We start from the raw sequence: 27,075 nt of genomic DNA, 5'->3' as shown, positions 1-27,075 counted from the left end.
TTGGATACACAAAAAACATTTTCAAGTAAAAGAACAGCATAAACATATAGATATAATCAGTTGCAATACTAAAGAAATAAAGCTAGAATGTACCCACCAAAGCACAACATCACTAGCACCCAGAATCATTGATACAAGGCAGGATGAATCCATGCTTTTATGTTGTCTACGTCAAATTTAAACCCCACTGTTTGAATGTTAAAGCTAACATGCAGACTCATTGGATCAGGCAATGTTTGTTCAATCTGATACTGTCTGGTCAGAGTGAAACCTACAGACTCAGTTTCTTGTACTTAACTGGCAGGAGTGGCAACTGATGCCGTCTTCAGCTACTGTAACCCATCTGCTCCAAAATTTGACAAGTTGCGCACTCGGGGAACGTACCTCAATTACTGTACTCATCACTGTTGTAATGATTGTTGTTAATTGTTAGCTGCTGTTGCTTATGATTTTGAGCCAGTCTGCCAATTCCTCTCGAAACTCTGCAGTCAACAAGGATAGCTTTTTTTTTTTTCATTTGTAAACCTGAGAGATGGTTGTTGAAGATTACAGTGGTAGTTTAAACTTGCCATGTAATTGCTGAATTGTATTAGCAAAAACCAGCATACATAATAAAGTGGCCGCTGAGTGTGTGTATGTGGGTTTGCACAGAGACCACGCAGCATGCTCTGTTTTTTAAAGGTATGATGGATTTCTTCTAGGTTCAGAAATTCAAAGACATTTTCTGATGGATGCAAGATGCTCTACTGGGGCTTTGTTTACCATGGGTAGATGAGTCATTTCATCACTGACAGAACTGTAGTGATCCATAAGACGTCTGCTAGAGTCATCTGCAACTTGTCTCTGTAGTCATTAAAGAAAAATCCCAAATATCTGCCAGGGTGTCATGAGGCCGTGTTCTTTCCAAGTGATTAAGCGATGGGCTTCAACATAAATCATCTACATTTGCTTTGCAGTGGACGTGTAGAGCATCAGCATTGGTAAAATGTCTTGCTTTATGCTATCCATGTTTGTTATCATTCTGAGGGACAAAGAGATAAAGGTAATACTTTCTATGTACATTTTCAATGAGTGGTTTTGAGATGTTTTTTTTGTTTTTTTTAAATCATTGAATTCATTTACCACTTTCAGATTTGCTGCGACAGACTGGCGACCTGTCCAGGGTGTACCCCGCCTCTCGCCCGGAACGTAGCTGGAGATAGGCACCAGCAACCCTCCCGACCCCATTAGGGACAAGGGTGAACAGAAAATGGATGGATGGATGGACTTTCAGATTTGTCTTGCCGATACATGTTTTTCCAAAAATCATATTCTTAATTAGATTATATGTGAAATTGTCATTGGACCTGCATGCTGGTGCCAGTCAACGTAGAATAATAGGTGTGCACATTAGCATTTTTATATTAGGTCAGGCTTTTTTTCTGGAAATTAAGGAAATAATTACGCTAGAAATAAAAAAATGGCAAAGCATAGATACAATATTTAATAAAGTCTCTTGCTGTTTCTAGACATGATGTACAGCAGACTCAAATGGCAGAAATATTTTCACATTGATTGTTCTTATTTATCTAGTAATGCCAATCACTTAAAATGTTCCATTACAAGAATTAAAATGTAAAATGCAAGTGAAAAATATAGAGATTTTTTCCATTTTATTTATGTTAAAACATACATTTTTGAGTACAAATTTCTCTGCTCTCAAGGATCTCAATGAAGCACAGATTTTCCTCAGAGGTTGAATATTAAACAACCTTTTTAAGGCATCTGTCACATTTCTTCGTGTCAGAGCAGCAGGAAAACCTGGCTACAAAGACACCTTGTTGTATGTCTTTTCTGGGCTGCACTCAGTTTCCGTGGTAACCAACATTTGAACTGATGTATATCTAGTCAGCAAAAATAAAACACTTCATTGTCTCAATTAGTTTGAGGTTCTGAACTGACTATCTGCACTGCAAGAAGTCTAAGTGTTCCTAAAAAAACGTATTGAAATTAACAACAAGGCCAAGCAAAACTTGTGACAAGTCTACCATTTAAACACCAGTGCAATTCCTTGGGGCTAGTTGGGGCTGCAACATGATGGGGCTAGTTGAGGTATGTTTCCAATGAATTTTGTTTTCATTCTTTTGTCTCTGAAATTTTCTTGCACACTTGTCATTGTGTGAATCTCATCTTACTCAACTGAAAACTGAAACTATTTTTGCTCATGCTGTTTATCTTTGTTGCGTACCTGTTTAGTATCCCGATGAAATGATGAGAAACTCAATGCTATGCACGTGTTTAGTGCTATTCGAACATGACTGCTTTTGTTTCCTGGCTTTGTGTTTATTTTTGTCCTTTCTCTTCGTGTGCTACACACTCGTGCCACTTGCTGCAACACATATTGTTTCACTTGTCAACATAGATTAGGTGACCTCTCACTCGGTTTGATTTGTGGATTTCAAGGTTTTAAATATAGAAATGGATTTGTGATCAGGCCACATTCAGTTTATAGCACTTGGTTGTTCTGAAGGCAGCTTAAAATGAAATGTTGAAGGAGAAAAAGTTCAAATTGACCTCTGTTATACTCGAACTCTGATCACAATTAGTGTATTACACCACGTAGATGCAGTTTTTACCGATTTCGTCCAGGCTTCATAAAGCAAGTGAACAAAACTCTTTTGTTAATTTTGATGAATGAAGCCATGCGATAGACCAGAGGGGTTTGCTTACCCTGAACTATTGCAAATTGATGCTGCACTAGTACATCAGATTTCTGGCCTGGTGCTTGAAGCCAAATCCTCCAAAAACAATATGCTAAAAATTCGCCTTGGTAATCACAATATGCAAAATCATTTATCAAAACTGTGTTTGGAGCCAAAGGCAAACAGTGGGACGGTGAGACAGAGAGAGGGGGAGGGAGAGAGAGGCAAAAAGATATGCTAAATGTCTCCATACTATAAACATTTAGTAATTTCCTTTCACTGAAATCTTTTGGCACAAAGAAGCTAAAATCATACTGCAGCCTTCCAGCATTTTCCCTGTTTCGCTCCCTGTTCTACTTGAACCTTTCCTCGGAGTTTAAAGATAACACATATAAATCACATGAATGATCCTGTTTTAAGGGACTTGCTATTAAACCTGATTACAGTCAAGAATATGCTCTGCCCTGTCCGACATTTTCCTATTATGGAAATTTCTGCAGCTTGTAACATCGGTTTGGGTCAAGAGGACAATGGATTTCCATGTAACACGTAGGCTAAGAATTATAACGCTAGAGGTTACTATGCTTTTCTACAGAGATATATATTATTCTTAACCTCATAAGTCTTACCCAATATGTCTTATAACTGAAGCTCAAGACACTTTTTCCAGTTGTCAAGCAAGTGCTGCATACCATCTCCGCTGGTCTAATTATCTTTCTTTCAGTTAGCAAACTTTGTTTCATAGCTTAAGTTAAATATAATTAATACATGTAACCTTTGTTCTTTAGGGCTTTATATTCATTTGTTAGGTTTCAAAAGTTTTGGTTTTAGTTTCATCGTGATGGAGTGAAACTAAAATCTTCTCTCACATATTTTTGTATGATTAAATGCAAGTTGGAACCACAAACTTCTATGTATTTCAATGGGTTCTTATGTGATAGAAAAGCACAAAGTATCACAGGATTTTCTTTGCATGTCTTTCATAAACCTTTGCACATAATGCACCCCGCATGGTTTTCTTTAATATAATCTCCTGAGTCGATACTTTGTGAAGCCAGCTCTCGTTGTAAGCCGTGTGCAGGTTGGCAAAACCTATTCTTCTGTGAAAAATACCTCAGGTTCAGTCAGATTGCATGAAGAGCCTCTATGAACATATGTTCTGGTATTTATCTTGATCTTTCTCCCCTTAATTTCTGACCAGCTTACCAGATTTTGCTAAACAAAAACGATTTCCACAGCAGGATGCTGCCACTAACATGTTTTGCTCTGGGGATGATGTACAGTTTGATTTTTCTGCCAGAAATTAAATTTTGCATGTGGGCTAAAAAGTTATAGTTCCTCCTCTGACCACAATGCATTCTTCCACATTATCGAAAAAACATTGCTGCAGTATATGTGAAATATTCTCGTAATTTTTAGTCTTCAACTAATCACTTTTAAGACTTCAGCATATTGTCTGCATCATTTGTTATTTGTTATTTAAAACTATTATTTTTATTCACAAAAATATGGATTTTATGTTTAAAAAATACATCACTTTTTCTGTAATGTAATATGTATGTAAAGTTTATGCACACTAATCGTTGCATGTTGAGAGGCATAGAGAGGTTAGATACATTCAGGCAAGAGACAAATACTTTCTTAAGATATGCAGCATACCACAGGATCAAATAACACTGTAGTGTGGACATATATTTACACACTTAAAGAGATGGACTAACACAGCTGCTCTCTGGTAGAAGGCACATTCAAATTTCAGTAAAACATAATGTCCTTCTCCTCTTTGCACAACATGACTGGTAAAAGGACTGTTAACTTTAAACAAACTAACATTTTTAATCAGTTTTCTGAAGCATTTTCAACCTGATTTTAAACTGGATAAAATTTAATGTTGTTTAGGCCCTTTGCTGTTTTCATTGTTTCCAAATGATTTTCGTTTTTGGTTACAAAATGGAGCAGCTGTTATGTATGTAATTGACTCTGAGGTGTATAGTTATGATTCCAGTTGTGAGAAATTCAAATAGAAACTCACATATAGGAACTGCAGAGTAAAGTAACCGATTGGGAGAGTAACAATAAATGCATTTAGAATGTGGAAAAAAAACAAAATCTATAAGAACAGGGTCTAAATATTGGTGTAGGGAACATTCAGACTTAAATATGGCTATTAAAGATACAATAGATCAAGTAAAGAAAGTTTAGTTATTAGATCACTGTTCATTGGCGTGGTCGAGGTCCTGAGTAAATATGATGCAGAAATTACAAATTGTTCAAAATACAGTAGTAAAGTGCTTTCATAATATTATAATTCCTTTTGTTTTGATCTATGGTCTCTATTTTGAATTTGTGTTTATTGTTGAAGTTAATGTTTTTTTTATTTATTTGTTATGTAATCCATATACTTTGCATAGTTTTAGTTATTTCTGCTGAATGTGGACTCCAGGAAGAGTAAATGCAAGGAACTGCAAACAATAGGAATCCAAATAAAAGAAGGAAAGAATCTCCTAGACGGTTTACCAAAAAAAAAATAAAAAACAGAGATACCCGATATGAGCGAGATATTGGAAGACCTCAGACCAAATGTCTAAAATCTTGCACACATGATAAGTCCTTGGATTTATGAGACTTCTGTCTCCAGTGATCTCAGGCCTTGGAATTCAGCTGATTTGCGGAACAAAAATAAAAGCGGCCGGGCAGGCTATTGCGGCTCTGCTGGAATTTTATCGACCCTTGTGGAATCGAATGGATTTGCAGGAAATCAAAATAGAAATGGTAATGGAGCCTGTCAGGTTTGGATCCTGGGAGTTGCAGCGGTCAGAGGGAACCCTTCGGAGAGAGGGCTAATCACTTTCAGATGAACGGACAGCTCTCCAAGTGAAAGAGGAGAATGTATGTTAGGGAGCAAATATGTCCATCTGTGAAGTTTTCAAAGATATAACTTCGACCAGAACGTTGAGATAAATCAGAATAATTGGAGAAATGTGTTTTAAATTGAGATCAGATTTAGACACTTCATCAACTCAGCATAGAACTGCTGAAAACAACCATGGCTGTGTGAAAGTGCATGTTGAGGCACTCAAAAAATATTTCCTTGAAAATCTAACTAAGCGTGGGCTGACATGGAAATATTACAGTTTTGCAGTATTAAGACAAAGATTTAAAAACAGCAACATATAATTTCATGTTATGCCCAATGTTTGGTGCATAAAAGCAACACTAATTTATTTTGACTTTTGAAATAATTATTGAGAAGAAATGATTACCTTAATGTTTATAGTGTAATCCAAAAGTAACAAGATTAAATTTGCTGGTAAACAGTGGGCTGCTGAACAGACATGACACTAACTGGCTTGATTGTGAAATGTAGTTACAAAACGGTTTCATGTGAAGAAAATTATTGGGCGGTGCTGCTGTACCGATTTTCACCATAACTGTCTGTGTTTTTCACACCCAGAACTATTGTCAGCAAGTTTCTCTGTGCTGTAAGAAAGTATATTCACCGAAACTTTAAACCTTTGGAATGATATTTACAATCTTTGCATACCTCTAGCAGTTCAAGGTTAAATTGGAATAGCACTTTCTGCAAATAAATTTCCAAAAACAGTTTCTCATTTTTCCACTTGTTGATGATTAATTAGAAAACTGTAGGTGCCAAATACCAACTTGACTTGATCTATCACAAACAACACATTACTCCGTCTATACTATCGCAATTGCTCTGGTCATCTCATGAAGTGTAACAGCCTTACCTAGTCATTTAGGTCCACAAAATAAACAGTTGTGTATATGTTTTTATTCTGGATTTCAAATATTTTATTCCTCTTTTTTATATTTTTCTACAAGCACAAGTCCCTTCTGTTATTTGGGACAATCTCTCCCATGTCGGATGACTTCACTCTTTCGAGTCAGGCAAATCTCTGGACATCCCCCTTGTTCTTTTCTATACTTAGGACCAATACCCAAACTCACATGCAACATGCTCATGCAGACAGTCATCCCATCTGACCTTGTATAGAGATTTTAGCTCTATTAAAACTCCCAAATGCCTCCTAATCCTAATCAGAAACCTCTTCATGCAGTGCTAGTATCTGCTATCGTACATACTTGTGTCTCTCCGATGCTTCGAGATGGATGGAATTGGACCGAATGTTTTGGCAGCTTTTTCTTAAAAATGTGCTTTTAAACCGCAGCAGTTGATCTTGGCACATGCTCACTTTAAAACAGGTTTCCAGATTTTATTTGTCTTCCCACTTTGACTTTCCTGGAACAGTTTTTTCCGGATTAGTTGAAGAGTTCCGGTGTCTTGAAGCCTGGGACTTGTTTGTTAGGGGTGGGGAACCGTAGCAGGTGGATGAATGTTTGTCTCTGTTCTTGTTTCTGCAGTTTATATGAAGACATTTCCCCACAGTGTTTACAAAGGGTCTGGTTACACTTTTTTTTTTTTCAACAAAGGTAATATTAAGAGCCAAAGCCAAAGGGCAATCATTGGCCCTGCAGTGTCAGTCTGGTATGTGTTCCTCTATTTAAATATTTTTTCTCTCTCTTGAGAATGAGTAGCTGGGGCTGTTTAAAGACCACTTAATGTTAGCAGGGCAATTTCAACTGTGCACTTAATCACATAAGTATTGTTTAAAAGAAAAAAGAGTGATTCTGGGTTGTTACTCGAATGCTTCAAGGACATGAACTTCAAAAAGGAATATAATTACCATCATGTTTAGTAGGGGGGAAAATGGTTATTGCCAATTCCTAAATGTGCATGCCGAGAATCTGCTGTAAATTTTCCGTGGGAACTTTGCTTAATTTTCTGACACAATTAACAGAGAAAAAAAAAACATGTCCGCACCTGCATGACCGGGCGTGTGTGTGTGTGTTGGCGTGTACATGTAGGTTCCTTGTTTTTCCATTGAGAAAGTAAATGGCAAAAAAAAGTGCTGTTGGTTAAGTACAACTGGGAAATTGTTTATGGGTTGGGCTGCTTGCATAAGAGTCACAGATTTCAACCAGTGATTGTATGTGGATGAGATGTATGTAAAATATCCGTCTTCCCCACACAAACACACCCCGATATACTAAACACATTATTGGTTTATTGTTATTTGGTTTGTATTTTATTTAACCTTTGATTAATCAGGAATTCACCACCTCTTTTTTAAAGGAGACACATGTCAGTTGAACAATTATTGACTTTAATTCATTTCCAAATGTTGGGAAAAATAAAATCGCCCCCTATCCTAATTTCGCTGTCCGTGTCTCTACACAGCGGATTGATACGTCAACGTAAATACGCCACTGCTCTGAGAAAACACCGAAACCGTGAAGCGTAGGAAACCATCAGTGCCAGAATAGAAATGATCTCTTGCCTTCCATCGACGGCCAGCTTTGCCTTGAAGATGATAAGACTGCTAATAATAAGAGCCTCATAGCTGCTTGTGCTCACTCTTGACAGAGGAAGTAATTAAGTTCCAGCAGTTTATCAGTGGGTTGGCCGGAGATTTGCTGTCTGTGGGGTGATAAAGAGGAGCTGTGGTGAGGTGTGCCCTTTCTCTCAAGTGTCCACCCAACGCTATTTTTCATCTTATCTCCTCCTGACTTTCACTTGTTCTTCTTTCACTCCGCATAGGGGAAGCCCGAAGCGGGTCGAGGCTGAGCGCCATCGTGTCAATCACCTTCAACCGCACCCCTTCCCCCGCTCTCCTCAGATGTCCAATAAGACTAATTTTAGCTTGTCGTAAAATTGGCACAGAGTTTCTAAGCGTGTCACTATGTGGATCTGTTTGGACTGGCCGTGTGTGTAGAAAGCACGTTCCGTCTCTGTTTTCTTTTGGCACAGATGTTCCCATGTGGTTTCTATTTTACAGTGATCCAGATTAGCATAGGAATGAGTATTTGCATGCAGCATAGATGCAGTTTTTAGAATGCCTTTCCTTTTCAACCGTCAGAAAATCGTTGACTGTAGCATCTAGACGTGTAACAAAAAAAGTCTTAAAATTTTGGAGAAATGCATGAAGCACTGCTGCTCGGTCAGCTTATTGACACTTCAGGACTGTAGTACAACACATGATTCAGTGGATCAGCTGGTTGTGAGTGGTAAAGTTTAAAAAGAAAGCATGGAAGATCACAGCAACTTACAAGTTTTAATGCTACTGCACATCTGATGCAAAATGTAAGGTCTAATACAATCTGTGTTGTTTCTAGAGCAGACTGATGGCGTTTCAGTGGCTTTTTTTTAGATAAACCATACTACATTTTTCTTGTACTTCACAATCATGGACTACTTTTGTTCCTTTCTTTCACAAAATAGAATGCATTGACATTTCACCCAAAATGATAACACGTGTTGAGGGGTGTGAATATATTTGCAAGGCTCTGGTATGAAGGCTTGAGAATATATTTTAGCGACAGGACCCCGAGGTGCAGACAGGAGAGGTGGGCTGAAAAACAGAATCTTTTATTCTTTGAATGTTACATAAACCTGTTACGTCTTTTTTTCTTTATTATTCTTAGAATGCAGCGATTGGCCTGCAGCTACAGTTGGAGGCCCACTTAAAGTCCTGATGTGTCTCTAAGCATGTAAACGCTGATGCATTTGTTTGTCTGGGTGGGTTTTAATCATCTCTACTAAATATGAATATGTTATAAAACGCAGAGGTTCGATAGCAACATGTTCCTTGCAAAAGGGGGATGATGAATGAGCCTTGTACAGAGAATGTACCACTAAACTCTTTTAGAATCTGCATAAAACTGACTGGCAGCATGCATTAAATTACATCGCTGATTTTCTTTTTCTTTTGCAAAAACTAATTATTTTTCTTGCAGCCAAAATGCAGATTAAATTATGATCTTGTTAAAGTAAAATTTCAAAGCACATAAAAACACTGTGATATGATCAAATGAAGCTTTTTACACCACTGAGAAGGGGATTACATAACGTTGTGTCTGTATGTGTGTTTTGTATTTGAACAGACAGCGAGATGGTCCCTTTGGACTGCCTGCGTCCTCGTTCCTATGCTGCCACCCGTCGGTCTTCAGCTCGGCGGAACAGTCATGACCCTCGCCTCACCATTAGTCTGTGTGACCTGAGCCTGCAGCAGCAGGAGATGCAGCTCGAGGAAGAGGATGATGAGGGGGATGAAGAGGAACAACTCCAGCCTTTAAGCTCCAACTCCTGCCATGTTCCTCAGAACTCTCAGAACTCGCAGCAGTGCTTGCTGCTGCCTGGCCACTTGGACAGCGATCTGCAGTTTCACACTATTCATGGCCTCCATGTCACTGCGCTCGATAAGCACACGGTCGCTCGGCCAGATCACCGCGGCGACGAGAGGACCCTGGTGTTCACCAGCCGCCCAATGCACTGTTCGGAGATTGTGTTTGTGAAGGTGAAAGCAGGAGTCAGCCGGGTGGGGTCTCTTTCTTATGGCGTGACATCCTGCGACCCGGCCACCCTCAGGCCCAGTGATCTCCCATCGAACCCCGAGTCCCTGGTTGACCGCAAGGAATTCTGGGCCGTGTGCAGGGTGGCTGTGCAACTCCACAGTGGGGACATTTTGAGCTTTGTGGTGAATGCAGAGGGGGAGCTTATGATGAGCCATAATGGGAGCAGTGCAGGAATGGCGCTTTGTGTCGATAACTCCAGGCCTCTCTGGATGTTCTATGGTCTGCATGGATCCATCACTCAACTCAGAATTTTAGGTACACTAATCTTCCCTTGTTTCGATCCTTGTCATTTAGCTAGTTGTGTTAGGTTTATCATGTCGCTATATTCAGTGTTCCTTCCATTTTTTTTTTTTTTTATCACAATAAGTTACATTATATTACATTACAAAAAAACAAGGACAGAATTACCAGGCTTCAAAAAAATATAATTGCAGAAATCAACCACTGAAAAACAACAATTATTTAAAGTGAAAATGAGACATTTATTACATAGCAAAGTGATTTTATGTCTGGGCATTGAAGTTATGATTAATAATAATAATATTGCTGTATCTACTACTGTTACCTAATAATAATGACAATAATGGTGATGTTAATAATAGTGATTATGGTAGAAGTAATGGTGTGCCATCATATTCTAAGACCATAATTCATAACATAAGTCCAGTTAAATAAGAAAAATGGAATGCAATCTTTCAGAAATAATCTGGAAAAAGTGTTAAACCAAACCTTGGTTATATATTCCTGATTCATATGTGACACCACTGGTGCTCCTACATTCTGAGAGGAGAAGTTTAAAATATGATTTAAGAACAAATCATGCTTGCAGTCCGGGGTGAAAAGGGTGTAATTGGATTTCAGTCAAAAAGATTTGACTTGAACGGTAAGTTGTAGTTTTATCAACAGGCTGGCTTTTAATTCCCCTGCTGTCTTCCAAATATCTACAACGGAGGTCTTTTGCAGCTTTCCATTAAGAAGTTAATACAGCATGGAATTGTTAAATTACGTTTTGGAGGACTAATTCCCACTCTTTCAAACCATAAAAAATGTTCTCGTCCTTTGCCGTCTGGGCTGCTCTCTGACTTTTTATCAATTGAAATATCAGTCGGTAATTTGAATGCAGCTCTAGTGATTTGACTAAGGCGGTTAGCTTTGAACCTTCGGTTAAACAGAAGGTTCAAAGCGTGTTTTGTTTCAACAGATCTCACAAATTCATTGAGGCTTCGCCTGAAGGCACATTCATGTTACTTTTCCTGCATTTCATACTGAAAAGTGTAAAGTGGAGATGTTTTCTTTCTCTCCAGAGATTGTCCAACAAAGTTATTTGTCCAAATTATTGTAGTTGTTGTGAATGGGGTCGCATCCTCCACAACTATCAGTACCTCTGGTTGAGATGCTCGAAAGCCTCTGAATGAAAATAGCATACTGTCACAATACAGATGAGGGAAAAAATAAATACTTTTTTTTCAGATTTTCAGTATGGTAAAGGAACAGGTAACAGTTTTGTAAAACTAAAGTATATCATTTAAATTTTACACTAAATTTTGTAGTGAGCGTTTTGAGGGATTTTTTACCCCTTAGAAGATGGAAGAAGGAATTAGATGTTTTTTTTCTATATTATTTTTTTTTCACACACATTTGGACAATCAAGATGAAATCCCACATTCTCCAGACTTTTCAAGAGTGTTTTATAAACCTAAAGAGTACTACGAGAACAAATGTAGTTTTTCTTTCCACTCTGTTTGCCATCACTGCAGGTTAAAAAATATACATTATTTAAAAGCCACATTGCCCTATTCCACTGTTGCTGGTTTGCGCAGTAATGTATGCATCTGAGCAGAGCAGGTGTCTCGTTCACAGAAAATCAATAATTGAAGGTGACCTTTACTGAAAGTTAAAATAAACTAAAATTGATCAGTTCTCCTAATTTTCTTCTTCAAACCTCTCCTGGATGCTCTGCTCTCCTCTCCACTCCCCCATGTAGTCAGCCAGACTGAGAACTCGGGAGGTTATTTCTGTCTTGCGTGGGCTCCCAGCAGCCAGCATTATGTATCAGGAGGGAGCCTGTGATAGCTTCTTATGATGCCCTCCTGATGCATTATTAAAATGTAATTGCTTGGAGATTTGCTGTGCTGGGTTTTCCACCCACAGCCAGTTCCAGTAACATTAGTTTTCCTTCTGTACTTCCTCTTTTTCCTATTTGCATTTTATTTTGCCCCCCCCCCAATCATATTCCCATTTTGGTTTTTTGGGGTCCGTTACTCAGTGCGTTACCCGCTCCAGCTGTGTGTGTGTGGGGGGGTGATGCATTTGTGACGGGATGTCTAAACTCACCCACAGCCTCTGCAGTTGCATGCTATAAGTTGCCATGGAGACATCTAGCCACTGAAGCAAGTGACAGTTTGTCATGGCTGGGTGCTGTCAGGCCTCTGAGGTGGAACAGATGAGAGTCTGCCACTGTCACATGATCACTTTGTCTGTTTTATCTGAGAAAGTAAGATTTAACCATTTCATGTTCGACATTTAACATCCTGATGTTGTCGTGTATCGCCATCATTATGGGTTTGCATGACTGCCTCCTTTATCTCCTCATCTGCTATCTTGAAGCTGCTATGATATATACATCACAATGCAATTGTTAGCAGCTCTGATAGGTAACACTACTCTTGTTGACACAGTGTTTTGCTCTACTCTGAAAAGCAACATCCTGACAACCATGGAAATGCTTCCTAGACACATGCCACTAACGTTAACATTAAGAAGACCAATCACCCCCCACAGGGCAACACTGGCGCCATAAACTAGCACACTTGTCTCTGAAGGATAAAATGTGTTCCACTCAGAGCCCAATGTCTTCACTTGGCTTTTTATCATTGAATGGTGCCAGCATATATTGATGGTGCAAAGCAGCAATCCTTCCTGCTTCACAACCTGCATAGCCAGGACCCACAACAAGTGGGGTAGCTTGTCTCTGGTTCACTCTGGATCTCCTTGTGCCTCTAGATTTGCAATGAACGCTTCTCATAAGCCGCAGAAGATTTCTCCAAGTGATTTCATGTAGTAAGGAAATCTGATATGCAAGTGCAAAAAGCAAAAGTAGAGTTCTGTTTCAACAAGTAATGAAAAGGGTCTGTGGACATCAGTTATCAAGTCTTTCTCAGATTCTGTATTGGTCCAGGTTCTAATAGATATTCCTCCAGTTCTCTCCAGTATCTAGCACCATATTTAACAGCTTCCCTGTTCCTGTAAAAAAAAAAAAAAAAACATCCTACAAACGTTGCCATGATGCAGCCAACACCTTACTTCATTCTTGGGATGGGGGGTGTTCAGCTCAATCTGCATTGTTTGTTTCTGTCTTTCAACCTTCAACAAACTTCTGGGGCATCCACGCAACATCTGCTATTACATAGCATTTTACCATCATGGTGACTTTTAAATACAATAGCCTGTGCTGGATTTTATCTATAGGTATCAGAGTAAAAGGGGTTGAATAAAAACGCACATCAGACTATAACAATTTTTATTTGAAAAATTTTTTATACTTTTTGAAACTACAAAAACCTCCCATTGTCTCCATCTATTTTCAGTTGATTCCCAAATGTCTGCCTGTGTCTGAATGCTTTAGCAAATCTTTACACATCTTGGGAACATCTGTCCCCCAGAAAGCTGGCAAAGGCTGCAAGAGGGTAAATGCTCAGTTTGCATCTTGCAGAGAAATGCTATTTGATGTGTAGACAAGAAGTTTGCCTTGACTGGTACTCATAATGTGATATATTGCTACATGTAATAAACAAGAACTTGAGGGCACTAAACACAAAAGGCTCAAACAGAAATAAACAGACAACGAATACCGCAACACCAGTTATAAATTTATCCAAGAGAAGATGAAAGGCGCCCTTGATGAAAGGGTGCATAAATAGATATGAAGGTTATCCATTCTGCCTTATTAGCGTTCACCAGGACATTTACCCTTGGTGAAAAGCCCCAAAAGGTCAGTTTAAGGTGGTAATGCAAGGGTGCTGTAAACGTGTGCACCCCTGTCCCCTCTGTAATACAGTGTAATCAATATGTGATCCCGGCAGACGGTGCCTCACCAAAGTGGTACAATCATCAATCTCAACAGTGACCTTAAAGACAAATAAATTACTGAAAGACTTATGTTTCTGTTGTCTTTCTGTCCTGACCTTTTTAGCAACAAACTCACTGTTGCATAAAAACCTACTATAATTTGTTTATGTAAGCTCAAACTGAGAGAGCAGTGTTAAAAATGGATGGTAGTAAAGGCATTCGGGTTTAGAGCAATAAATCAGAGCATGCAGAAAACATTATTTGTATACCATATAAAATTCTGAAGCTTGACATATTTTTTTTCTGTGGTTTCTCACCATTATCACCTCTAGAACATTTAGAACAAACAAAATGTTTGCAAGGGATGTAAGGCATCAATGTCATGTGCATGACGCCAAGTGAACGATCAATCAGACTGTGACAATGGGGGAACTGGGTCAATATTTTCGTGTCCTAGGAGAGATGATCGGCCTGTATGAGAACCAATGGCAGCTCCAGTGGTTACGGGGCGCAGATGGGGATGGATCATATGGATCAGACAACAGATAGTCTGTGGAAGTTGTTTTGTACCTCATCCAGAGAGATCATGGGTTCGTGAAGGAGGAAGGAAGGGAGGGGGCCGTGCAAGCTCGTGACTCACTCGTTTAAACCCACACACATACACTGTGGACTCACTAGTCATCTGCTTGGTGATAGAGCAGAGTTAATGTGTGTGAAAGAAATAGAGGAATAATATGAGGCAGTTAGATGACCAGAACAGTTACATCTGCCTGAATGTTTGCTAATCCACCGTAATCAGCTCTTGTAAAGCTCTTGCTTTGACTCTTTTTATGAAAGATGTTAACTGTCTGTCCTCTCTCTATCCAAGGCTCATCTTTGCCTCTTGATCATCAAGGTTCATCAGTGCCCAGCTCGCCATCATGTACACCCAACACCCCGACAACACTCTGCAGTAGAAACTCTGGGTCCAACCTCAACACCACACTGAACATCAGTCTGAATTCAAGCCTTAACTCCAACTACAGCACGCTGTTTTCCACTTCCACAGGTTGGTTCAAGGTTTCATGGAAAGTTCTCTTCAGATTTTCACACTATAGATCTTTGGAATAATGCCAAGAAGAAAACGATTGTTGAAAGAAGTCATAAGAATATTGACAAAAAATATGTTGGGGACAGCGCAAACATGTAGAAAGAAGTGAAAATTTGTGGTAAGACGTTGAAAAGATGTTCTCTGTCCAGTATGACCAAACTTTAGTTATTTTGCCAAAATATTGAGCAGAATTTTCATCTTTTACATGTGCAAAGCATTTAGAGATTCTCATTTGTAGTATTACAAAGACAACCATCAGTTTTTCTCTTCTTCTCTACTTTGTGTCAGCATAAGTTACATATAGTTTGTTGTATGAAAATGATCAACAGGTGTGAATACTTGCAATGAACTATAGTCCAATGTAAATTAGTCAACTATAAAACTGAAATGCCTGTTTTAGAAACATTTACCTTTGTGATATGAAGCTGCCATCTGTGGTGTCCATGTTGTCTCAGGAGGAAGTAAAGGTGGCAGAAAACATGACACATAAATACTGACTGACATTTAGAGGAGACCCAGTGGTTCTGCAATCAGCTGTCCCAAGGTTTCTTTAGTTACATCAAACAAGGGCAAATTCCTTACATATTACTGAATGTGCATTTAGTGCAGCAGAGAGTTGGACCCTCTAATTTTTACCTGGAGAGTTTATTTGCCAGATGAAGACTTCAGACAGTTTTTGTGTTCTTTGAGCCATTCCGAGGTTGTTTACATGGGGACAAGCTACTGAGACAGCATGTCTACAGCAGAGTTGTTGCGAAGTTGTGGGTGTCATTGATCAACAAAACTGTTTCAGCAGGTGGCATGTTAGCTTAAGTGTGAAAAACAGCAAGGTTTTCCCAAAAGCACATTGCATTATAGCAAGATGAGGAGAACAACCCCTCTACCTCTTAATGGTCACACTTATGTCAAATCCATGCTTCCTGCAGAGTTCGCATTGCGAGTTTAGACCTTTTCTAGCATTTCAGCTGTTTTTCTTATGTCTCTTCTCTCCTCCTTCTCAGATATAAACCCAAGCTCTCCGTTTTCCAGTCATCCACAGTCCCCTACATTCCCATCTTCTTCCAGCTCTTGGAGTGACGAATGCACTATCTGCTACGAGAACATGGTGGACACCGTCCTGTACGCCTGCGGCCACATGTGTCTCTGCTATGCCTGCGGCCTGAAGCTCAAGAAGATGGCCAACGCGTGCTGCCCAATCTGTCGACGGACAATCAAAGACATCATCAAGACCTACCGGAGCACATAGACTTGCTTCCAGCAATGCTCAAGACATCGCAAAAGCCATGTAAGACTTTCTAAAGACAGCACAAATGACGATCTGGCTCAGGTACTTTACAACAGGACTTGAAGCTTGATAAAACATTTTGTTCAAATAATAGGAGACGTCATCAAATGCCATTAGAGGTGCAGTGTGATCAATAAAAGCTAAACGTGGTACGGTAAAAACAACATGGCAGTATGCCTCAACTCATTTATGCTGAAGAGAAACTGCTATGTCCCATGTCATGCAGAATAAACCCTTCATGATCTCTCCATCCAAGTTAAATGGAGATTGTCCAGAGCTGGGGATAATAACAAACAGAATCAATCTCCAGCTTCACCAGCTGCTACTCTGCTGCTTGTCAGGAAGCTTTGAGTCAGACAGTCGTTTAAGAGGAAGAATCGATTATTTTCCTAAAACTGAGGGAAAATGAAGGGAAGATAGTTTTATTTTGAGATTTCCTGAAGGCAGTGAAAAAATTTTTTAAATAAGTAAGGAGGGTGAGAAAATCTTCTTTTAGCAATAATCAGACAATAAAACCTAAGCACTAAGAGTACAGGAAAAACTTAAAGGAACTTAAATCCGTAATAAGTGGAGTGTCTTGCATATTAACCCACCACCTGAGGTTATCAGGTAGAGACTGTGGAATTGGTGCAAAAGTGAGAACAATGTCACCGGAGAAGGTCACACGATGAGGATCGAGAATGAATCAGTGAAGATGGAGGCTGAAGAAGCTGTAAGTTTGAGACTGAGATGAGGAGGTGGTTGAGCAGTGTGTGCCTGTATGGTGAAGATGAAGTGTTATGTCACTCAGAAGTTGAGATACATGTGCTGGGTGTTGGCTGTGATGCCCTCCTTTTTGTTGCTTTTCAGTAACTTTGCTGGATTATGTAATTGCACAAAAAGTCATCCAAATAAAGAGTGGTGGGTACTGGGAAAGTTTTTTTTTTCTTTAAAGTGTTGAATCAAGCTCTTCTTCACTGTTAGAATCACTAACAATCCTACAACCCTTCTCTACTTGTCCCATGTCATGGCATTTTGTATGACATGGGACATGATAATCTTCTTTAGGAGATTAAAGTAGGAATATTTGATTGAATAATGTTGTATATCTGTGCATTGCATCTTCTAGCTGGTCCTCGTGTGCAAACAGTGACAAAGATGTAACAACTGTGAGAATTTCATTTGCATATCATTTTCCGTGCTGCTCTCCGGTTATAAAAGATTTTATTTAACATTTTCACGTGTCTACTCATGTATTATATGCTGATCATCTTTGAATAGGTAACAATGTTTTTTGTTGTTTTTTTTTCCAGAAAAATTGCATCACTCATTTATTATAGTAGATATTAAATTGTTTTATAACATGTCATCTCATCACTGCAGGATTACCATTACCAATTACAAGTATGTTGTATAACATTTGTTCATATTTTCTGAGTGTATATTAGGCAGTTCACTGTGAAAACCGAAAGTAATGTTTAGATTACTTTTCATCATAGAATCCTTATTTTGTGGTTCTAGTTTTCAAGACACGAGCTGGTTCACACTCAAGTATAGAAACACAACTTTGCTATATTTTATTTGAAACTGAATATGTTCTTGATGGTGGTATGCATAGTATTTCTTTTATCCTCCACAAAGAGCTCCTACATGTTTTAGTGTCAAAATGTCATATTTTTCCAGGCTTGAGTTTCCAATGTTCGCATTTTCTCCCATTTTTTAAGCTATAAATATCATTTTTATAGCAAACATCTCTAAAATGGTCTTTAAATATGGAACATGGAGACAGCGACTATTACACATTATGTTGTTCTGTGCTGGAATGTTGTTTGGAATGTTTATTAGCTTTTCATACCTGGTTATATTTTCCTTCCTGACTAAAAAATAAAATAAGGAGTATTTGTACTTGAAAGATAAACTTGTGAGGATTGAAACATTGCTTGTACACTCAAAATCTCTTTTTATGTTATTATAAAGAATCTTTGTGTGCTCTTATATGTGTGGCTAAATTAAGAAATGTATCTATAATCTTAGTAGTTTTGGTGTAGGAATATAGAAATATGCTACAACAGGTCTATAGTATGAATAGTTCTAGAAAGAGTTTACTGATATTTTTCCAGTTCCAAATAGTTCAGGTTTAAAAAAAAAAAAAACCTCTGCAACCTCACCCTATTCAGCACATGTTTAAACAAGCCAAATGTGCAATTTTCAAGCACATTTCATAAATTTGAGAATATACCACATATAATCTAAAAATCATTGCACACTAGCTAACCTATCCTGTTTCCGAATTGTGGCCTTTAAGCACAAAGCCAAAAAGCCAGTACGGAAAATCAACTATTTTGTCTTTGTACCAAAAACATATATTACTAATCATGTACGACTTTACAAATTAAGTAACAGATAAATGAATGTTAAACTTCCAATCATCTGACCAAGACAAAAATTGCTTAGCTTTTCCAGGAAATAGAAATATCTAAATTTGACACAGCAACTCACTGTTATGTACAGCAACAGGAAGTTGCTGTAAGTAAATATAGATTTTAAACAACTGTAATGCAATAAAATAATAACTTAACTTAAGCCAGGCCAGCTGCATCTTCCCCATCGGTTTTTTTCTTCTCATGGATAATGAGCCATATTTATACCACTTTAAGGGATAGACATTTGTATGTTTTTTAACTGACAATTAAAAATTTGAATTATCAACAACTTGTGACCAAATAGTTTCAGTCCAAGTCAAAAAAAATGCCAGCAAATGTTACAAAGTGTATATGAGAAACAAAATGAATTTGGTTTGCTATTTTTTCTTTCTAAAAGATCTTAAAATAATCTAATTGCATCTGAATATGAATTATGTTTTGTTTGTTAAATAAAGTCTGTAACACTGACCTTTCTGCTGTTTCTTCTCTTTAACTTATTACTCATACATGAAAGAAGCACATAAGTTTATAGCTCTTGCAAGTGTGTAGGTAGGTCATTCTTTACTTAGGTCGAGCCATTTGGCTTAAATTGCTATGAAAGGGGAAACTTGTGATTTCACTGTTTCAGCTCTTCTGCACAGCATGAATATTAAGTCAATTTGGCACAAATGGGGTATAAGATTGGATAAATGTCACTATATTTTCTCTAAATATGCATTACAAATATTTGATGGTAACACTTAGCAGAAATTTGAAGTTGGAAAGGAGATAGAAACCAAAAAGGTGCTCTGTACTATACAATCCTTCTCACAAGTGTTCTTGACTAACATTGTGGCATATACTATGCAAATAACAGAGGCAAGAGCTTTTAGTAAACGACCATAACTCATAAGGAAAGTGTTTACATTTGTGGTATGTAGACCTGGCCACAGCTAACATCATCGGTTATGATGTTAGCTGGCCTGTCTGTGGGGTTCTGCTGCAGCACTGTCTAATGGCCCAATCCATAGCATATGATGTCCAGACATGAAACAGGGCAGTGGTGGCTGCCACTCGTGGTTGAGTAGTCTCAGGGGGAAACGTGCAGGTAGAGTCTGTGACTGTGAAAGTGACATGAATGCATCGTTTTTCGCCAGTGTCTGTGTACACATAGAATTTCCACTAAGACCTCTCAGTGAACCTGGCCGCCAGCCTTCTAAAGGCTCAAAGGGTTTGCCAGACTTGCTCAAGCTGAGTTGTACTATCTCTGCCAGACAGCTGCTTGGCCAAACACAAACACCATCTATTAAGGTATTAAGTTTGGATTTCAAAAAAAAGCAGTAGGCAGTATTGATTCTGAATCTTAACCAGACATCAGAGAGCCTGAGTTTTTAGGTTGCTTCTCTTCTTGTTGCACCGCTCAGCTGGTGTTTGGTGTTCAGTTGGATGTGACAACTCTTCGTCAGTCCTATTTGTGTCTTGGACAAACTGTAAGATCAATCACAACTATGTTAGAAAGAGTCAACTGATCATTGTCACTCCCACACTATTTAATTGTTAAGCTGATAAAGTCCCCAAGTAGGTTACTGTGATAGTGTTTAATCCCTGCTAAGATATTGTGCAATGTTGCCCTCCAGTGGTTAATAGTATGTTCTGCATTAATTCTACACATGCTGTAGAAAGCCCTGTTCAGTAATTTAGAAAGTTACTGAAAAGTTTATATATTTGGGCAACTCCATCCACACAGGTAAAAACATTATCCTCTTACACACAGACTGATGTTTTCAGGGTTTATTTCTGTTAATTATTATTATTTTCAACTTACAGCTGATGAAAACATTGTATTCCTTAGATGAACAGAATTAATTTTGAAAAATAAATCTGGTTTGATTTACATTATATTATTAGCATTGCTATACTCAAACTAATCTTATGATTACTGCTCAGCTTTTTTGCATGTGTCCACTGATATTTAAAATGCTTAAATGCAATAAAAAGGCACCCTTTGCCTGGACAATACATAATACCACCCCTTTAACAATTACCAGGCGGCAGCACCATGGAAGTGTGTGTTTCCAGGGGATTCTGTGTCCCTGAGACCCCAGGAGAAGGGCACAACACCAACTTGTCCTATAATTGTCAGAAGTTAGTAAGCTAGTAATTCAGAGTGAAAGGAGTCATGAAAGGCCAGTCAGCAAGGAAGAAGCCAGTCGTCCAAAAGCAATATAAAAAGAAAAATGTTGACTGTGCACTCAGGTAAAAATACTTTGATATTTTTAGACTTGTTGTGTGGTCTGCTGAAATAAAAATTAAAATGTTTGGCCATTATGACCATTGTCAAATTCGGAGGGACAAGGAGGAAGGAAGGAGAAATGCCACAAATGGGTCTTCCAAATTGGACAATGATTCATGAATTTCTGAGTAGAATTATGCCAGGAGATTGTTGATGCCTCCAAAAAGTCATCCATGTATAACATTCAGTTGTGCACATACAGCATATACTGTATCTGTATTTATTTACAGATATATTTAAAAAAAGTCTAAGTCTAAAAATGTTTGATCTTGCATGTAGAAATCTGACAATGTATAAATGAACTCAGGTCTGACTTTAAAATACATTAGTTTTGTTCATTTCAGTGTGTAACAATGTGTCATTAAGGGCCCATATTAATTTGTCACTAAATAAATAACGTGCAAATTATGAATGGATATAACATTTTCTACAGCACTGCATGTATGTCATTTTTGCTGTTTCTTACCTTGAGAATGATCAAATTTATGTGGATGATATCAAGATTAGCATGACACAAATAATCTAATATACTGATTCACGTGTCTCATATTGCAAGTTAATCTGATTATGTTGGAGAGACTTCATCTAATAATTAATGTGTGGCACCTGTCTCTGTAAAACTATCTAAGTGTTTTAGTTTCCCATTAATCTGTTTACAGCTGACGGTGCGGAATAATAGTCTGCAAAATTCAAAATGCAACTCTGGTAACTTAAACCATTTGATTTCCCCTTTGTAGATGAATTAAAAAGCTTGGTGAGCCAAACGTGCTGCTTTTCCTAAATCTAAAACTAACTAATGGTTATGGCTTAGGATTAAAGATATTAATGCAAATTAATCAAACATGATCTATTTTAATAACACTACCAATCAAACTACTGTTTGTTTTTTTGTTTATCTGAACAATGATCTCATCTTCTTTGCCAAGATGAGATTATTGTTCACATAAACACACTCTGCATTAGACAACATTTTCCCATTTTAATGGTTGGAAACAACTCTGTTGTTTGATCCTCTCAGTGATTATGTCTTGTGAAACCTTGTCATTATATTGTTCATTATTCAAGACATTAATTGGTAATTATTCTAGGTAATTACTTCTTTTAATCATCATTTTAATGCTAATTAAGCCTTTGATTACAATTTGACAGGTGCAGGTTTTAGTTTTTTGTATTTAAAGAAAGACTAATAATGTTGTATATTATTATTTTTATTTTTTATTATTGTTATTATTATTGTATTCGCCCCTCGTAATTCAAAGAAGTGTCCTTTATTTGTGGAATTATGAAAACTTATTAAACTTTGTGCAACAAAAAATACACATAATGTCAAAAAGTGCATTTATTAGAGTCATTTTTGGCACTTCAGTTATTGTAACTGGTCACACATTTGGCATAAAACACAAAGAAGCATCCCAAAAAAAAAGAGTTATGTCAAATTTACTGCCCAGCAGAAATTCAAATGTTACTGTCTGTTTAAAGCTGTGATCTTTTTTAATACAAGTGTAAGGAATGAATAAATTATTTTTTAACTGATGCAAGATTTAATTTTTGCAGAAAAAAAGGATAGATAAAAAAGATATTGCAAGTTCATTCTGAAATGACTAACAAATCAAAATACTGAAAATCTGAGATGCTCACAATTTGTTTCTTTGGAACAATACTACAAAAAATGGATAAAATGCTTTACATAAAGGAGACGTACAGTATATAACATGCAGCACCATGATGTGACTAACACAAAGCAGCTTAGACAACAAAGCTTTTCTTTAGCACAAAAAAAAATGAGTGAAAGGTGTTGTTGATATAATGAATCATTTTATACATGCAGTAAGCTTTAATTCCTTAAAACGTGTTAAGTTATGCATTTAAAAGTTACAGAAAATGGTTCAAGAATTAGAAAACTGAAGATAGTCTTCAAGTTAAATGTATAGCACCATGCAAAAGTATTCATAACACCTGAACGTTTCCATAGTTTGTCTTATTACAATCACAAACTTCACTGTATCTTATTAAGATTTTATGTACAACTCACTACTAGCACTTAAATTTATTTAGGGATATTAGAGCTAAAGGGGCTGAGTTAAAAAAAATTTCTGAAAATTGAATCACTTTCTTTTAACCTATGCACTATTTTGTGTTGGTCTAAAACTAATAACAAAATACACAGACGTTTGTGATCGTAAAATTACGTAACGTGAAGTCGTTAAGGGTTGTGAATATTTTTGTAACGTGCTTAAACTTCTGGCAAACATTCAGTAATTCTTGCTGCTATTTGGTTATGTCACTAAATCCCAAGCTTTTAGTGCAAGGTCTTAGGTACTTAACATGTAGACTCATTTCACCAGTTGTAATCTGTTTTGACTTGTTTACTATTTCACTTTGCTGCTTGTATTAATGCAGGTACCGGATTAGCCTTTTAGAGTAAACCAATGCATTTATAAAACTGGATACGTACAGTACAGACCAAAAGTTTGGACACAACTGTGTGTCCAAACTTTTGGTCTGTACTGTATGTCTATGGCACTGTCAGCTCAAGAGAGAGATCTAGTGCTTCTTCTCAAGGTAATTAGAGGGAACCCATCCTTTCCTTGGCCTGCCATTGTCTAGAATCTTGCAGTACCACCACCCATTAGGGTTTCTTTCAAGAACCTCCAGACTTGTCCCCTCAGGAAATCCCATAGTCTCCTCATCGCCATGGTAATCTGCAATGGAGACATATACCTCCCTGAGGTTATTGTGGATGATGTGGGGCTTAGGTTTGACTGGGGACACTGGAAGAGCATTCTTCGGAGAGTTCAGGCCCAAAGACTCCGAGCTGCCGGTACCAGATCTGTTCCTGTTGTTTGATGGCAGACTGCGAGGCACAGCACCAAAAGAAGCATTCCGTCGCACTGTGGGGCTGACACGGGGGTTGTCTGTTGAGTTGAGGGACTCATTTCTTCTGAGGGACACAGCAGGACTGGCACCGTCTCGGATTGGAGCTGAGATGAAGACAGACTGAGGTCTGACAACCTGCTGTTGTTTGGTGCTATTTTGCTTAAGTGAGCTGAACAAGCTTGCAGGTTTGGAGAGACCACCTGGAGGTTTGGAAGGAATGGGTGGCATGACCTTCTTTAAATTCAGGTTGATGTTGTTCAACACCCGCACCCTTTGCTCATTCTTTTCAAGACTGTTGGACTTGCTGAGGCATCCAGGTTTGGTTGGTGTACCATAGGATTCATATTCTCCCATGTCATCTTGTTGTCTGGCAGGTTCCAAAAAGTATGTAGGAGCCCAACCTTCTGCATCTCCCCAGCGGATATACCACCAGCCACTTTCCTGCTTCTCAAGGACCTCCACTACCACCCCAGCAGGGAAGCTGAGCTCAGAGTCTTGAACTTTCTCATAGGGATCAGTTGTGCGATACTGGTTGAAACCTTCCATGTCAGACTCACCTCGGCTTCCTTTGGAGTAGATAGATGAGACATCGGACGTACTCTGAGATGAAAAGGAATCTTCTGAGGAAATGACTGAAGCTGTCTCAGAATCTTCACCTTTACTTTTGGTGCCATTCTTCAGCTGACCTGTTGGCCGCAGCTGTCTTCTTAAGGTGCTGATGTCCATTTTCTCTGCGCTAGATGCTTTGGCTAGCTGTGGCTTAGGTCTCACCACAGGTCTCAATTTAGAGGAAGACTTGGTGAAGGAGGTCATCTTGCTTTCTTCATTGTCTTTCTTTGGTCTGGAGAGATCTGGGGTTGACTCAGATGAAGCAGATTTGGGACTGGATGCTTGCTCAGATCTGGCTGAAAGTGGAGTCCCATTCAAGTCAATCTTGAGCCTGTTACCAGCAGGTCTCCATCCACCTGATGCCTGGTTTGCAGTCTTGCCATTTTCTGACAAAACACTTGTCTTGGATAAGTTTGAGTCTCTGCTGCACTGTCTCTCTGGGGTCTCCCTGAAGGGCAGGAAGCCATCATTCTCATAGATACATTCTTCCTCTCCCCCAGCTTCTCCTTCTGCTTCTTGACCATCCTCAAATGATTCACCCAATTTAAAGGAGGCGCTGTGGAGTGATGAAGCAGGAGATGGCTTGGAAGACAAATGAGATCCTTTTTCAGAGGACGTTTCTTCATTCTTAAAGTCCACCAGAGAACTTTCCCCTCTCAGAAACTCAAACTCAGATTCCAGATCCAGATCTCCAATGGCAGGTACATCGTATTCTGGCTCTTCATAAACTGGCCCACTAGGAGATACAGGAGACTCCGGGGCATCTGATCCCGGACTGCTAGGAGGTGCTGTCTCCACTGAATCCTGTTTTTTGACAGGCGGGGCAGGAGGTGGTACTTTCGGGCGGCACAGAGTGCTTGTTCTCCGATTCAAGTTGGGCTTTTTACGTTTGTCAATGTAGGAACATGGAGCCCAACCCTCCTTCTCACCAATTTGGACATACCACCATCCACCAGAATTCTTTTCAATCACCTAAAGTGCACAAACAAAAAAGTTTAAATTTTTAATGGCATGAGTCTGATTAAGAAAACATGCTAAAATGATGAAGCAGAGGATTGTGTGCATTTACTGTATTTAAATTTATTATCATTTTGTTTCATAGTTTTAACTTGAAAGGGTGTTTACCTCGGCTTTCTGTCCTCCATTAAAACTGATGCCATCGGATATGCAAGACTGGAAATCTGCAATGGTGTAATACTCAGCTTCAACTGCAGGGGGCTCTGGAGGGGAGGGCAGCTGAAAACCCTAAATGATAAAAAGAGACTTTTAAACCTATTGAAAATGAGTGAAAAAGCATACAACATGCACACTATTGCATCTCACTCCATTTAAAGAGTAATTTTACTTAAAACTAAAGAACTTGAAACAGCAGATTTGCATTTTTATTCATTCTGTTGTTATTTTAAAATTACTTCACAATTTTGGGTTTAATTACTACAACTACTTTATTGGAGGACTGTTAACCTAACATTTAAATGGTATTTTATACATTCCTAGTTGCATATATAGTGCTATGTAAAAGTATTTGACCCATAAAACACATATTTTTTTAGGTTTTCGCTAATTGTAGCAAAAACATTGCTAAATTAAACAAAATAAAAGCTTTTTTTCAAATTATGATGACATTTATTAAATAATAAAGCTCTTAAAGCAACACAAAGGTGATCTCTTCATACTCTGTCAACCCCAATTTCTATTGTAAATGAGTTATGGTGCCCAGAGGACAGATGATTGTCAGTCTTGTGGAACACTTAATATAACCTATTTGACAGCATGAAGTAGGTTAAAAGATTTCAGACACTACACATAGCCATATGTGACATTTGCCAGACTTAAATCCGATTAGGATATTTGACAGACCACTTATGCTCAAACATTTTTCCAATGTGAACACAGTTCTGTAAAAAAAAAAAAAAAAAAAAGCAGATAAAACGTCCTCTACAAGGATGTGAAAGACTGACTGCCATTTAGAAATGCCAATGGCAGCCGTTGCCACCTAACATTGTACACCCAGATAATATAAGGTTTAGGTTGCAATTTTTTTTTTCACATAGAGCCAACATGGTTTGGATAGCTTTATTTGCTTAATCAAAATAAACAGAAAGTAAAACCAAAAAGAAAAAAAAAATCTGTAATTCTATATTTTTTCACAACTTGCACAAAATGTTAAATGGCATACACTTTGGTAAATAACTAAGAGAATAAAGTTGATGAGATTTTTGCTTTTGAAGTCTTTGCTATTTTCTGTTGTTGTTTATAACCTTTACCTAAACTAACTGTGCAAAACATTTAAATGACCAACTAGTGAGATGTGTCTCAGTAGCTAAGAAACCAACTAGGAAACAAAGTGAATAGAT

General features: G+C 38.1%; 2 protein-coding genes across 5 annotated transcripts in view; one reads left to right on the top strand and one right to left on the bottom strand.

Moving 5' to 3' along the window:
• LOC116713304 (E3 ubiquitin-protein ligase NEURL1-like) overlaps positions 1-19,428 on the top strand; it is a 35,226-nt gene extending 15,798 nt beyond the window's left edge. For both annotated transcript variants that reach the window (XM_032553423.1, XM_032553422.1), the window contains 3 exons: positions 9,645-10,370; positions 15,052-15,231; positions 16,275-19,428. In XM_032553423.1, the coding sequence (XP_032409314.1) occupies positions 9,645-10,370; positions 15,052-15,231; positions 16,275-16,519 (1,151 nt within the window). In that variant the 3' untranslated portion in view covers positions 16,520-19,428. The remainder of the gene's footprint in view (positions 1-9,644; positions 10,371-15,051; positions 15,232-16,274) is intronic.
• A 3,128-nt stretch (positions 19,429-22,556) lies between these two features.
• The window catches only part of sh3pxd2ab (SH3 and PX domains 2Ab), a 72,479-nt gene continuing 67,960 nt past the window's right edge, over positions 22,557-27,075 (bottom strand). For all 3 annotated transcript variants that reach the window (XM_032552956.1, XM_032552957.1, XM_032552958.1), the window contains 3 exons: positions 25,844-25,963; positions 23,745-25,690; positions 22,557-23,686 (listed from right to left, as the gene is read on the bottom strand). In XM_032552956.1, coding sequence (XP_032408847.1) covers positions 23,777-25,690; positions 25,844-25,963 — 2,034 coding nt within the window. In that variant the 3' untranslated portion in view covers positions 22,557-23,686; positions 23,745-23,776. The remainder of the gene's footprint in view (positions 23,687-23,744; positions 25,691-25,843; positions 25,964-27,075) is intronic.

Source organism: Xiphophorus hellerii, chromosome 22 (assembly GCF_003331165.1).
Source record: "Xiphophorus hellerii strain 12219 chromosome 22, Xiphophorus_hellerii-4.1, whole genome shotgun sequence".
In the NCBI taxonomy this organism is placed as follows: Eukaryota; Metazoa; Chordata; class Actinopteri; order Cyprinodontiformes; family Poeciliidae; genus Xiphophorus; species Xiphophorus hellerii.
The sequence above is the reverse complement of the archived record's forward strand: the minus strand, read 5'-3'. Positions and strand labels throughout refer to the sequence as shown.